Raw genomic sequence first — 14,755 nt, forward strand, 5'->3', positions numbered from 1 at the left:
TCCTTGCAAAATTGCTGAAGCTACGCCAGGTTAAATGGGGAGCAGCAGTGGACAGCAGTCTTGAGGTCTTGCCAGTGATGTTTGATCGGGTTAAGGTCAGGACTTTGACTGAGCCACTCAAGGACATCAGTTTTCCTCATTTGAAGCCATTCCATGGTTCCTCTGGCAGTGTTCTTTGTGTCTTTGTTTTGCTGAAAGACAAATTTCCTCCCCAGTTTAAGCTTTCTGGGAGATACTAGCAGATTTTTATCCAGGATTTCTCTGTATTGAACAGCATTCATCTTCCCATCAATCCTGACCAAATTTCCAATTCCTGATGCTGAAAAGCAGCCCCATTGCGTAATGCTACCTCCGTCATACAGTTGAATATTGCACATCAGCCAGATAACACCATAAAGTATAGTGCAGGTAGCATCATGCTAAGGGAATGTTTTTCAGTAGCAGGGTCTAGAAGTTTGGTCAGGATTGATAGGAAGTATGAATGCTGCTTAATTTAGGGAGATCCTGGATTAAAAACCCGTTGGCCTCTGCCAACAAAGCATAGACTGGAGAGGAAGTTATTCTTTCAGCAGGACAATGACCCAAAGCACACTGCCAGTGCAACCATGGAGTGGCTTCAAATAAAGAGAATTGATGTCCTTGAATGGCCCAGTCAGGGTCCCATCCTTAACCGGATCAAACATCTCAGTTTCTGGCAAGAGCTCAAGATTGCTGTCTACCACTGCTGCCAGACTAACCAGGCACAACTTCAACAAATTTGCAAGAAGGAATGGGCAAATCTTTCTACATCACGTTGTATAAATCCAATAAAGATGTATACAAAAAGACACTGGCTGTAATGGTTACAAGAGGTGGTTCAAATATGTATTGAGCAAAGGAGAATTAATTCTTTTTGAACTGCTGACATTCCAGATTTTGAATTTTTAGCTTTTCATGCTGTGCAATTTTCCCTGTTCATGTTTTTTGGGCTCTTCTGTGGGGAGGGGGGAAGAAAAAGCACATGATTCACAAATAATTATGCACTTTATGCAGTCCAGTGTAGGTTTGTAGTCTAGCTTTCTCTGTGTTTTATTTTATTACTTAGTTCAATCTAGTTTTTTGTCTTGTGTCATGTAACACCATGGTCCTGAAAAACGTTGTCTCATTTTTACTATGTACTGTACCAGCAGTTATGGTCGAAATGACAATAAAAGTTGACTTGAATTGAAATAAAAATTTAGTTAAATTTATCAAAATTCCTGTTTGCAAAATGCTGAATTGTTTTTCAAGGCCCTGTAAAAGCAAACTGCCAGTTCCAGTATCAGCCCCATTTGCAAGTGAGTTTGTTGTATTTTTAATCTTGTAATTCCACTGATAAAGTATCCTTGACATATAAAATGTTGATTTCATGAAATGCTCTGTAAGTGTTTTGTAGCAGTTTGATAATGTATGCTTTTTGATTGTAGGCCTATCGAGCAAAACCATATTGCTGTACCCTTTGCAACTTCTCAACAAAATTTAATTCTGCTTACAAGATTCACATGCGATGTTACCATGAGGATGAAATGGATATGGAAACATTGATCAGCTGTCCTAACTGCACATATATCGCTCATCCTAAACATATAAAGAAGCATACCAAAATATTCCATATTGATATTCAGAGAGCGTCCAACATTGCTAGCCATGTCAACACAGATCAAGGGAGACAGATACAACCCAAAGTTTATCAAGGCAAAATGTCGAATCTAGTCCAGCCAGTTTATTTTTGCAGAATATGTTCTTATAAAGATGTATCATTGTATGCCATAAAGAAACATGTCCTTTTATCCCATTTTGGTGGTTTAGTAAATACCTATATTGGTCAGGTAGAGGACCAGGTAGAGCTTTCAGTATACAAGTATTTTTGTAAAGGATGCCAAATGAAAATGGTCACCTATGATGCCTTACTGTATCATGTTCTGGACAAACATAAGGAAGTAGAAGGTCCAGTGAAAGCTACAATTGGACATATAACAGAGCTAAGACCCAGGCCAGTTATTGCTCCTAAACCTGAAATAAGCAAGACTTCTCTGCCAGTGCCTCTCAATATCAATTCAGTAGTGTCATCGTGTAGTATCAAACTAGCTGGACAAATGCTTTCTTGTGTGAAGACTGCTGATTCTGCACCCAACATTAGACCAATTGGTCCTGTGCCCTCATGTGTGACAACTGCTGTTTCAGCAGCAAATTTTAAACCAGCTCTTCCAGTAATTTCCAATGTGCAGTCACCTATACCAGCACCTGTACGACAGTCGCTTAACGTATTAACGCTTCCACAGAATTTTAGTTCAGTGACTTTGGGATCATTGAGACCAGCAGTGAATGTTTTTCCTTTACAAAGCAATCTGATACCTGTTACAGTAGCTACAGCTGGCCCTGGAGGAGCTCAGAAGCTAGGCCAGGTCAGCCTTGTGCCTGCTACTTTTCAAGTGGCCCAGAATAATCTTGCGATCAGAGCAGTGGGTCCAGTCCTTCCTCAGGCATTTTTAATGCCACGAGGATTGACTATAGATCAGACAGTAAGACCCAGAGTTCCAACCAGTTCACAGGCAGTTAAGCATTTAATTCAGAACAACAAACATATTAATGGCATTCCTGCATACACCTTAACTCCAGTTCAGTTTTCTTTGCCTGTTGCTTCAAGTGCCATAGCAAACAGCAAATCTGGCATGCTTTCTACAACACAAGCACCACTTAATATGACCCACACAAATATATCTCAGCAACCACTAAAAGAGCCCTCTGTAATAACTGTTGCAACATTGGATCAGAAACCAGCTCCATCAGTACCTACAATTACTTTAAATTTAGCACCACCGAGTACTAAAGCTCAACAGTGGAAGAGTTGCTCCACATGTAATGCATTGCTGCCATTGAGTGCTTACGATAATCATGTTGCAACTGCACACAAACTTGAAGAGCCTAATAAGAAACCTGAACAGCCTAGTGACAAACCTGCGAAGATTGTAGCATGTGCTACTTACCTGCAGAGAGTATATGTTCAAAAATGTAGATGTCTTATCTGTAGATGCCATGTTTATAAAAATGTGCTGATTTCCCATTTGCTGATGCATGGCCTAACTTGTTTGTTCTGCTCCTTGTCATTCCATGACCTGTCAGAGTTTTCAGAACATGTGAAGACCTCACATGCTGGACTGAGGTTTGAATGTGTTGAAAATGTTGAAGATGGAATTTCAACTGCCAACCAAGTAAATAGTGACAACTTTAGCTTAACTGTTAAGTTTCCAGAAGATAAAATGGGACCTAATGATATTCACTTGACAGTTATTCCAAGCAAATTGTCTTCTCTTTATGCACCATTGGTAATTGAGGTATGCAGACAAAAGAGAGAGGAAGATGAAATCATAAAAGAGTCACGAAGCTCAAAGTGTCCTATTTGTTGGAAACAAATTTTCAATTTAAAATATGAAAAGCATTTGCAAGAAAGGCACCATGTAACATCTATGGTTCATCCACTGCTGAAAAAACCATCGTTTAAGTGTATTCACTGTTTCGGTGTGTACACATGTGGCATGGGACATTCAACAATCTCTCTTCATCTCATGTGTTGCAGAGGCCTTAATACACAGCAAAGTAATGTTGTGCCAAACCACATGCAGTCAAAGCGTGCATTTTCGGAAAACAGCAAGAAATCATTAAGTGAACTGGTGTCAAATGGTGATGGAAAAACTTTGGCATTGCCATCTGCAAAACGATTAAAGACTGATTTAGTAACAACTGATTGCGAAGTTTCTCATGAAACACTGAACGACATAGCAAACACTTCTCACTCCTTACCTTTACCAGATCCATCGACAGTCTTGGCGCTTGTTCCAAAAGGATTGGCGAATCGTTCCTCTGAAGAAAGAAAGCAGTTTCTTCTTGACTACTTTCACAAACAACCTTATCCTACTAATAAAGAAATTGAGACATTATCTTCAGTCTTGTGGTTGCGCAAGAAAGATGTTGCTTTCATCTTTGGCATGAAACAAAAGTTGTGCTTGAAAGCAATGAAGTACAAACCATTTGTACTTTTGGGATTCAACATGTCAGAATTGAAGAAAGTAAAGCACAGTTTAACGTTGGGTCAGATTTGATCTGGGGAACAACACTGGTATGAACAAAAACAATGTTGAATCAAAGTGTCCACTTTGGTCATGTGCTACAAATACAGGGAGCCATCCATCCTCAAAGAAAGTGAAAAAGAGTTAATGCCCTATTCATTTTACTTTACGGGGTGCCTTCCTTTTGGTTAAAAGTTTAAGGTCAAGATGGATCTAAGTGGAAATTTTTAACTTGAATCCTGCTTAAAGCCAAAAATGTTGTAATGTTTATGTAAAACAACTTTATATGGTTGTCCTGTGGTTTGATTGGAAATGTAAACGTTCATAAAGACAGAAAGGGATTTATTGGTGTTAAGTACAGATACGTGGCTTTGCTGTCAATGTTACAGGATTGAGTTAATATGCAACACTGGCTTTTGCTTGGCCCAGTTTACCAACATTGATATGCAAGGTTTTCAGTGTGAAGTGCTGTAAATTGGAGGGTGAGAACAGACACTGCAGAGTTGCTTCTAGCATTGCCTTTTCCTCTTTGCATAAACCCCACATTGCCCATTTTATAATTCTAATGGTCATGAAGGCTTTAGAACTCAACATCTTGCCTTGCTTTATCTGCTTATCATCAAAATGTTTTTACTATTTATTTACACAAATGGTTAAATAAGACAGTTCTCATTATCTAATAACACTGGACAACATTTTTTCAAAAGCGTTGCTTCCTCAGAATTTTTGTTTATGATAGACCACTTGAAGCTGAACACAAATATAATTTCAGACTACTTGTGTCACATAGGAATTTGGAGAAATAAGAGAGTAACTTTTATTGAATATAATGCATTTAATTGCATAATGATGCTGATGCTTTGCAATAGTTCAACTGAGCTAAATATGTTTGGTAATGATTTTCAGTTATACTCATTGTCTGAGGTTTGTCGCTTAAGTATCCAGAATAACCAGCCAGCATAGATGGAATCAAATTGCCCAGATGCCATTTCTCAATAACCACCATGTCCTAGTGAAACCTTTCACCATGGTTGTCACTGACAGCTCCCAAGATTTTCAGGGAAGAAGTCTAAATGGGAATGCAGGAAGTGGATCTCTAGTGACAGGTTGCACTTCATGGTTTTGTATGCTTAGAGTATGTTGACAACCAGATGCATGTAGTTAGGTGCTCTGTAGTTACCAACAAAACTTTCAACAACATCCTTAAATGCCTTCCATGTGATTTTCTCTGGTCCCACTAAAAGATTTTTGAATTGCCTGTCGTTAATGACCTGTTTAATTTGTGGGCCAACAAACGTGCCTTCTTTACACTTGGCATTAGTTATTCCAGCAAACATCTGTCTCAAAAATCAAAATCCTTCGTGAGAATTTATAACCTTTCTGAAGTCTGCCCTGCCAATGCCCAGGCAATTTCGTGGTTATTTTCATGATCAGCAGCCCAAAATCAATAAGATGCATCCAAACATATATTCAGGAAGCAAAATCTTTGTTGTCCAGTGTAATTAATCATAATTTGTTCCTTTCTTGTTGATTTACAATCAGATGTATTTTCATAAACCATGGAGACTAAATAATTCAATACAAACTGTAAATGGCAGGTAGTTGTCAGTAGTTTATAATTTTAGATTTGCTCTAATCGCACATGAGCAGTTTTTCACTTAAATTCCAGAATAGTATATTTTAAAAACCCTGTTACATGACTAAAGTCTTTTTCGTTGAATTTGTACTGTGAAGTATTAGCTATTTCCTCCCTTCACTTGTCACTTCTGTGACACCGAACATTAATACTATTAAATAGCCATTGAATGCTGTCTGGTCAGAAGACTGCACACCTTGGAACAGTTTAAAATTTCCAGGTAGCTTATATTTGATGTTCAAACATGGTTTTGCATTTAGATTGTATGCCTAAATGGGGACATAAATCTAAATCCAATTTTAAGTGCTGTTGGAAATAGCAGCATTTATTAGTATTTTGCTGTTGTGTTTCGGTTTGAACTGTACATCTTTACTGATCAGTTTTTTAAAAAAATGTATTTGAGTTGATATTTGCTACAACAAGCTGATTTAATTGTTTGGGAAAGCACCATTGAAGAGGATGGAAAATTTTAACAAATTACCCATTACTAAGACAACTCTTCCCCCCACCCTAACCACCTGCCCTCTGCAAATCACCTGATGCAAATGTGGATGCCAAGGTAGAGTATTACAGCTTGGAGCATCGGAGTTTAATACTGGCGTTCTCTGTAAGGAGTGTGTACATCCTCCCCATGGAATGCATGGGTTTTCACTGGGTGCTCCAATTACCACCCACAGTCCAAAGACATACCCATTAATAGGCTAATTTGTCATTGTAAATTCTCCTGTGATTAGTGCAGGGTTAAATCGGGGGTTGCTGGGCGGCGTGGGCTCTCAGTGCCTATTTTCCATAGAGATTTGAATTGTTTCAGGGAAATCATAAAGGAGTACTCATAAACTGAGTATGGAATAATGCATAATTGCAGTATTATGCAACTGTTAAATACAAGATAAATGTAAGTAGAGGTATGTATTAAAACTTGAAAATATACTATCAGTGGTTCTTTTTGAAAATGTTTAGAATTGAGAATTTGACCACAAGTATGTTTGATTACTTGAATCAAGATACATGATATAGACAAGGATTTAAAATGGTTAAGGACAATCTCTTGGTTTTCATTTACTTCTACTGCTAACTCTTGAATTGTCATGTTCCAATTGGTGTGTAACCACCTTTCCCTTTGTTCTATTAGCCTAAGGACCAAATGTCACCGCAAGTAAAATGGCATCATCCGAGATGTGAATTTTTGTTCATTGTTTGCAAGTAATAAAGGTGGGAGGAATCAGTAGTATATACTACAAGTGGGCATCAGAGTTTATAAAACTATTGTAGGCTGAGTTACTGAAAGGAGGAAAAGGAAGTGAATAATGTAGCAATAAATACAAACTTTAAAAACTGTAGATGCTGAAATTCTGAAAATTTTCTTCCCACAACTGACAAAAGCTGTGCATTCTAATGCTGCAAAAACTTAACATGTCTAATCACTATCAGTCCAGAAGTGAACCAGCAAAGGTACGCACTAACATAGTTACTCATTTATTTAGAGGTTAAGCGCAGAATAGGCCCTTAAAGCTCTGTAATTACAGGATAATTTGCAATGACCAAGTAACCTACCAACCTGTACGTCTTTGGACTGTGGAAGGAAACTGGAGCTCCTGGAGGAATCCCATGTCATCAGGGAGAGAACGTACACGCTCCTTACAGGCAGTGGCAGGAATTGAACCTAGTTCGCTGCTACTGAAAACATGCTAACCACTATGCTGCTGTGTTTGTATGTGCAACCTCTGTGTTGTGTTGACAATTTGTGTGCAGTTTGTTAGTGTTGTAATTAATTGTATATAGTAATACAAAATACTTGTTTTTTAAAAAGCATTTTCAGTACTTGTGCAGTGATTTATTTTGAAAAATGTCGCTTTTCATCCAGGGTGGAAATCCTTTTTATGAAATATTATTAAGGTTTTAATAACCTGGTGTTGAAGCTGTTTTTATATTCATTGTGAGTAGTTGAAATAAAAAAAAATGCATATTTGCAGTTTTTTGGTAGCATTTGATCAATATTCTCATTTTATACAGATAGGTGACATGATATATTTGTCACATCAACAGAAATGTTAAATCATTTAATTTCTGTATCACAGTTGATGAGAATCCAGATCAGGTTTATTGACACTGCCACGTCGTGAAATTTGTTTTGCGGCAGAACAATGTAATACATAAATTGTACTGAGATAATAAATGTTAAATGCATTGATTTAATTTTTAATATTATCGTAAGAAGAGCAAAAATTGAGGTAGTGTTTATGGATTGGTTCATTATCTGTTCAGAAAACTGGAGAAGGCATCTCTAAAATGTTGAATGCATGTCTTCAGGCTCTTGTACCTCCTGTCTGATGGTAGTAATGAAAAGAGAACACATCTTGGGTTGTGAGGGTCCTTAAGAATGGATGCCACCTCTTTGATGCATCAACTATTGAAGATGTTTTTGATGGTGGGGAGGCAGGTGATCATGATGGAGCCGGCTATGCTGAAAACTCTGCAGCTTTTTCCAATCCTCTGCTTCTCCATAGCAGATGATGATGCAACCAGTTAGATTGCGGTCCATGGTACATTGTGGAAATTGGCTAAATCTTTAGTGACATACCAAATTTGCTCAAACTGCTAATGAAATATAGCTACTAACTTGCCTTTGTTGTAAATATACGATTATGTTGGACCCAGGATAAATCTTAAGAGGTGTTGACACTGAGGAACTTGAAACTGCTCACCATTTCAACTGCTGACCCCTTGAGGACTGGTCTGTTCCCTAGACTTCCCCTTCCTAAAATCCACAATCAATTCCTTGGTCTTACTGATGTTGAAACAGCGCTCAACCAGTGATCTCAGGCCTGTACGCTTTGTCACCGTCTGAGACTGATGACAACAGTTACGTCATCTGCAAATTTATAGATGGCATTTGCCACAGTTATGGATGTAAAGAGAATAGAATCACGGGTTAAACATATATCCTTGAGGTGCACTGGAGTTGATTATCAGTGAGGGGACGTTATTTCAGATCCACACCGACTGTGGTCCCCCAATGAGAGTCGATCCAGTTGCAGTGGAAGGTACAGAGGCTCAGGTTTTTGACACTTGTATTGAGGGGATGATGGTGTTGAACACTGAGCTGTAATCAATAACAGCCGCCTGGTGTAAGCATTGCAATTTGCAAGTGGTCCAAGGCTGAGTGGAGAGCCAGTGAGATTGCTGTAGACCTACTGTGGCTTTAGGCAAATTATTGTGGGTCCAGGTCCTAGCTTAGGCAGGAGTTAATTCTACCCATGATTAACCTCAGAGCACTTCAGTAGATGTGAGTGCGACTGGGTGATGGTCATTGAGGCAGCTCGCCCTACTTTTCTTGAACACTGGTATGATTAATGCCTTTTTGAAGCTGGTAGCTACCTTTGGCTGCAGCAGTGGGAGATTGAAGAACAGTCCCATCAGTGGTTGGCACAGATTTTCAGTGCCCTACCAGGTACACAATCGGGGCCAGACACATTGTAGGGGTTCAGCCACTTGAAAGACTATCAGCCTGTGAAATCACAGGGTCACCATATGCTGCAAGGATTCACATGAGTTTTACTCTCAGGGCATGCATTGAGATCATCTGGGAGTGAAGCATCACAGTCATTTGTGTTAGGTTTTGCTTTGTAGGAAGTAATGACCTGCACACCCTGATCTCTAACTTCACTCAGAATTGCATTTTTGTTCTTGGAATAACCTTCTGTAGGTTATACCTGGACTTCTTGTAGAGTTCTGGATTACTAACTTTGAACACCACAGATTGAGCCTTCAGCAGACAGGAAAGCTCCTGGTTTGAATGCCTGGTCATCCACACAGGTCTTCATAAACTTGGTGCCCAACTATGACATTCATTTAGATCCAAATGAATCCTTGAATATAGTTCAGTCCATCCATTCAAAGCAGTCCTGTAAACGCTCCCATGCCATCTTTGACCATACCTTTGTGATCCTCGCCATTGGAGCTCTAGTTCTAGGTCTGTACCTGTATGCTAAGAGTAGATGTACAGCTAGATGTTCAAACCTTCCAAAGTGCAAGCATGGGATGGCACAGTAAGCATTTTTGATGGTTCTAGAACAGTGGTCAAATGTGTTGGCTCTGCTGATTCCAGTAGTGACGTAATTTGGAGACTTCCTCAAGCAAGCCTGGTTGAAGTTACTCGCAATGATTGTGAAGGCATCAGAGTCTTGTGTCTGCTACTCATGGTTCTCAGCTTCCTCAGTGCTGGCCTGACATTGGACAGGTGGAATGTAGACTGCCATCAAGATGATGGCAAAAAAATCCCTTAGCAGATAAGATGGACAACACTTGACCTCTAGATGTTCCAGGTAGGGCGGAGTAGAACTGAGAACTGCCATGCCTGTGCATCTTGATAAATTAATCCAGTACAGATTTGTTAATGCATTTTGCTTGACCTCATGTAAGCACGTAAGACCTACAGAATCCCATTCATTTACAAGGCAACCTGTAATACAGTTAACTTACAATCAACTGTAGAAATGCTGTAGTCAGGTAGCACGGATATTGGCTATTTGGCTCACTCATGCCAATATCAATTATCCTATTTGTAATGCTATTAACCCTAACCACTTGGTCTATAGTCCTCTCTGCCTTGAATATTTAAATATACATCTAGATACAAAAATATTGATCGGCCTTATTTCTAGCAGTGATGATACAGCCTACAGAGGAATGGTCAATGTCCTGACACAGTGGTGCCAAGATAAGTTCTCCCTCAATGTCCAAAAAACAAAAGGGCTGATCATGGATTACAGGAGGAATGGAGACAGGCTTGCCCTGAACATCAATGGGACTGCAGTTGAGAGGGTGAGTAGTTTCAAATTCTTCTGTATACATATCACCAAAGATCTCACCTGGACTGAACACACCAGCTGCGTGACAAAAAAAAAGCACAGCAGCGTCTCTTCCACCTTGGCCAACAGAAGTTTGGCATGAGCCCCCAAATCCTCAAGACCTTCTATAGGGGCACCATTGAGCATCCTGACTGGCTGTATCACCTCCTGTTACAGGAACTATGCCAACCTTTATCACTGGGCACTGCATAGAGTAGTACAGACAGCCCAGTACTTATGTGGATGTGAACTTCCCTCCACTGAGGACACTTACAGCAGCAGGTGCATAAAGAAGGCCTGGAGGATCATCGGGGACACCAGTTACCTCAACCACAAAGTGTTCCAGCTGCTTTCATCTGGCAAATGGTACAGCAGCATTAAATCCAGGAATAACAGGCTATGGGACAGCTTCTTTCTACAAGCCATTAGACTTATAAATTTGCATGTCTGTACATTGCGACAGAGTCATAACACAAAGATTTTTACTTACTTTGTGGGAAGGATGTAAGATTTAAATAAATACAATTCAATTAAATAATGAGTTTCTGTTTTCATCACACCTGAAGGCAATGTATTCCAAATTCCAAACACATAATGAGTGGAAGAAAATCTTTCTTACATCTCTTCTAAGCTTTCTGCACCTTACCATGAACTTGTAACCCCAGTTATAGGTGTTATGTTTTGTAACTTTAAAACATTAATTCAAAGGAAGACGTGGGAGTCTGGGAATGCAGGTCTTACTTAAAATTTACTTTTAGCTAGGCGCTCACTTATGTGCTAACGTGATAGCAGGATGTTCTATGCAATTAACATTTTTACATGTAAGCCATAACTAAATGAACAAGATTGCTTAATTATGCAATATACATACAGAGCCTGTAAAATTATTCACCCACCTTAGAAGTTTTCATGTTTTGTTTTACAATATTGAAGCACAGTGGATTTATTTTGTTTTTTTTTACTCTTGTCAAAGTGAAAATGTATCTCTACAAAGTGAATTAAGTCAATTACAAATATAAAACACAACATAATCGATTGCATAATTACTCACTCCCTCAAGTTAGTAATTAGTAGATGCAACTTTGGCTGCAATTACAGCCTTGAGTCTGTGTGGATAGGTCTCTATCAGCTTTGCATATCTGGAAACTGCTACTTTTCCCCATTCTTCTTTACAGAATTGCTCCAACTGTGTCAGGTTGCATGGGGATCATAAATGAATAGCACTTCTCAAGTCCAGCCATAAATTCTCGAATGATTGAGGTCTGGACTCTGACTTGGCCACTCTGTAACTTTGTTGTTTTTAAGCCATTCCTGTATAGCTTTGGCTTTATGCTTGGGGTCATTGTCTTGCTGGAAAATAAATTTTCCACCTCCAATTTTCCACCGTAACTTCCGCCACCTCCAACGGGATCCCACTACCAAGCAAATCTTTCCCTCCCCCCCCCCTTCCTGCTTTCCGCAGGGATCGCTCCCTACGCGACTCCCTTGTCCACTAATTCCCCCCCCATCCCTTCCCACCGATCTCCCTCCTGGCACTTAACCTTGTAAGTGGAACAAGTGCTACACCTGCCCTTACACTTCCTCCCTCACCACCATTCAGGGCCCCAGACAGTCCTTCCAGGCGAGGCGACACTTCACCTGTGAGTCGGCTGGTGTGGTATACTGCGTCCGGTGCTCCCGGTGTGGCCTTTTATATATTGGTGAGACCCGACGCAGACTGGGAGACCATTTTGCTGAACACCTACGCTCTGTCCGCCAGAGAAAGCTGGATCTCCCAGTGGTCACACATTTTAATTCCATGTCCCATACCCATTCTGATATGTCAGTCCATGGCCTCCTCTGCTGTCAAGATGAAGCCACACTCAGGTTGGAGGAACAACACCTTATATACCGGCTGGGTAGCCTCCAACCTGATGGCATGAACATTGACTTCTCTAACTTCTGTTAGTGCCCCTCCTCCCTTTCTTACTCCATCCCTGATATATTTAGTTTTCTCCCCTCCTTTATTCCCTCTCTCCTTCTGCCCATCACTCTGCCTGTTTTCCATCTCCCTCTGGTGCTCCCCTCCCCCTTTCTTTCTCCCTAGGCCTCCCGTCCCATGATCCTTTCCCTTCTCTAGCTCTGTATTCCTTTTGCCAATCACCTTTCCGGCTCTCAGCTTCACCCCACCCCCTCCAGTCTTTTCCTATCATTTTGCATTTTCCCCTCCCCCTCCTACTTTCAAATCTCTTACTATCTTTCCTTTCAGTTAGTCCTGACGAAGGGTCTCAGCCCGAAATGTCGACAGTGCTTCTCCCTATAGATGCTGCCTGGCCTACTGATTTCCACCAGCATTTTGTGTGTGTAACTCTTCTTCAATCTGTGCTTGTCATTCACTGATTCAATTTAAAATTGTACATCGTTACCATTTGATGAAGGAGAGACTTTCTAAAATATTTCCCAATGTTGACAAGTTTTGTGATAGATGTAAAACTGAGATAGCTACTCTGACACAACATATGGTCTGGTCATGTCCTATATTAAAACAGTTTTGGAAGTCAGTCTTTTCGACAATTTCTAAAGCACTCAGAATCAACATACAACCTAATAAATTTACTGTGCTTTTTTGAATAATTCCTCAAAATATCCATGGTATTTCTGTGTCTGCCCAACATGTTATTGCGTTTGTTACATTGATAGCTAGGAGGACCAAATTGTTGAAATGGAAGGATATATCAGCTCTTAATCTGTCACAATGGTTCTCTCAAGTGATGCTGTGTCTTAGCTTGGAGAAAATTAGAAGTCAAACCTTTGAACCTTCATTTGATTTTGAGAAGGGATGGGGCTCATTTGCTCATTATTATCATTTCAGTTAACTGATAGATTTCCTCCATGATCCAAGTGTAAATTTTTTTTTCTTGATGTATCTTTCTTGTTGGCGGCTTGATGTTTATGTTTAGAAGCTTTCTGTATGACGCACGGCTCTGGGGTTGTACCCACAAAGGGTTTCTTTTTTTCCCCCTCACTTTTCTTGCTTAGTGGGGTTTTTTTATTCACAAAAATTTTCAATCTTTAAGATTTCTTTTTTTTGAGGCATTGTAAGTGTTGTTACTTTGATGTACCTGTGTTACTTTTGAATAATAATAAAAAGATTTGAAAAGGAAGTAATACAACTTTCAACAATGAGATGGATCACCAATATACCTCTGCTTGTAGATGACGGTGATTTTGCTGTTCAAGGCCCGTTTGCAGGAGTTATATTCTTCTCAGCTTCTTTGACTGTCTCAGGCTCTCTGGCTTGCTGTCATCCACAACCTCTGAGCTTGAGGACCAGATATTCTGGGAGATTGTGCTTTTTGTGTCCTGCCAATCACAAGGCTGGCATGGAAGGATTTGCAGATCCTCAATATACTTGGCTTTACCGAACTGTGCTCTTCCAGTTTTGGGTAGATGGAGCTCGCCAGCCTGGGAAGACAGTCCATCTAAGAGGGAAAATTCTAGTTTCAAACCTCCGCTGCTTTGCGGCCGTACCCACTCATGGGAAAGGCTTCAGGAGTAAACCCTGAGGACAAATCCAGAGTTGGAGTCCCTAAGGCAGTCCGATGTTGTCTTCAACCTCGTTCTGGTGACTCCTGTGACGACATTGGTGCCAAGCTGCATCGGCCCTTGCCCTTCCCTTGGACAACGTCAGTGGCTTGGAGAGGGGAGACTTGCTGCTTGGGCAACTGCTGGTCTCCCATACAACCTTGCCCAGGCCTGCACCCTGGAGAGACTGAAGCAAAATTTCCAGGTGCAGATTCATGCTCTCGCGAGACTAATGGATGCCATCCAGTGCTCTTCCAGTTGCAAAGTCCCTCTGTGTCTTGTCCTGCTCCATGAAACAGTTAAGATTGGAAGATGACCCTGGAGAATTCAGAAGCAAAGATCGAGGTTCACTGGTCCTTACTGGAGATCCTTCTGCAAACTAAACTCCCTCAATTAGTGAAGAGCAAATGCTGCATGATTACCTGGAACTGATGTTCACTATATCACTCCTTTATCCTCTGATCACCTTTGACAATGATGAACTGTCTTGAGTGTCTCCCACCAGAGAGTCAAAGCAGGGGTTTTATGGCATTTTTAATATCTTTTAAATTCCTCAATGTTTTCTCTGATCAACAGCTTAATGTTCACATTCCATGCCCCCCTGCCGGTCTCTGGTTTTC

At 40.3% G+C, this 14,755-nt stretch overlaps 1 protein-coding gene across 2 annotated transcripts in view; it reads left to right on the top strand.

The window, feature by feature from the left end:
• Window positions 1-14,637, top strand: part of LOC132378535 (activity-dependent neuroprotector homeobox protein 2-like) — a 31,673-nt gene extending 17,036 nt beyond the window's left edge. For both annotated transcript variants that reach the window (XM_059945510.1, XM_059945511.1), the window contains one exon: window positions 1,446-14,637. In XM_059945510.1, coding sequence (XP_059801493.1) covers window positions 1,446-4,118 — 2,673 coding nt within the window. In that variant the 3' untranslated portion in view covers window positions 4,119-14,637. The remainder of the gene's footprint in view (window positions 1-1,445) is intronic.
• The last annotated feature ends 118 nt before the right edge of the window (window positions 14,638-14,755 follow it).

This window comes from Hypanus sabinus, chromosome 20, assembly GCF_030144855.1.
Source record: "Hypanus sabinus isolate sHypSab1 chromosome 20, sHypSab1.hap1, whole genome shotgun sequence".
In the NCBI taxonomy this organism is placed as follows: Eukaryota; Metazoa; Chordata; class Chondrichthyes; order Myliobatiformes; family Dasyatidae; genus Hypanus; species Hypanus sabinus.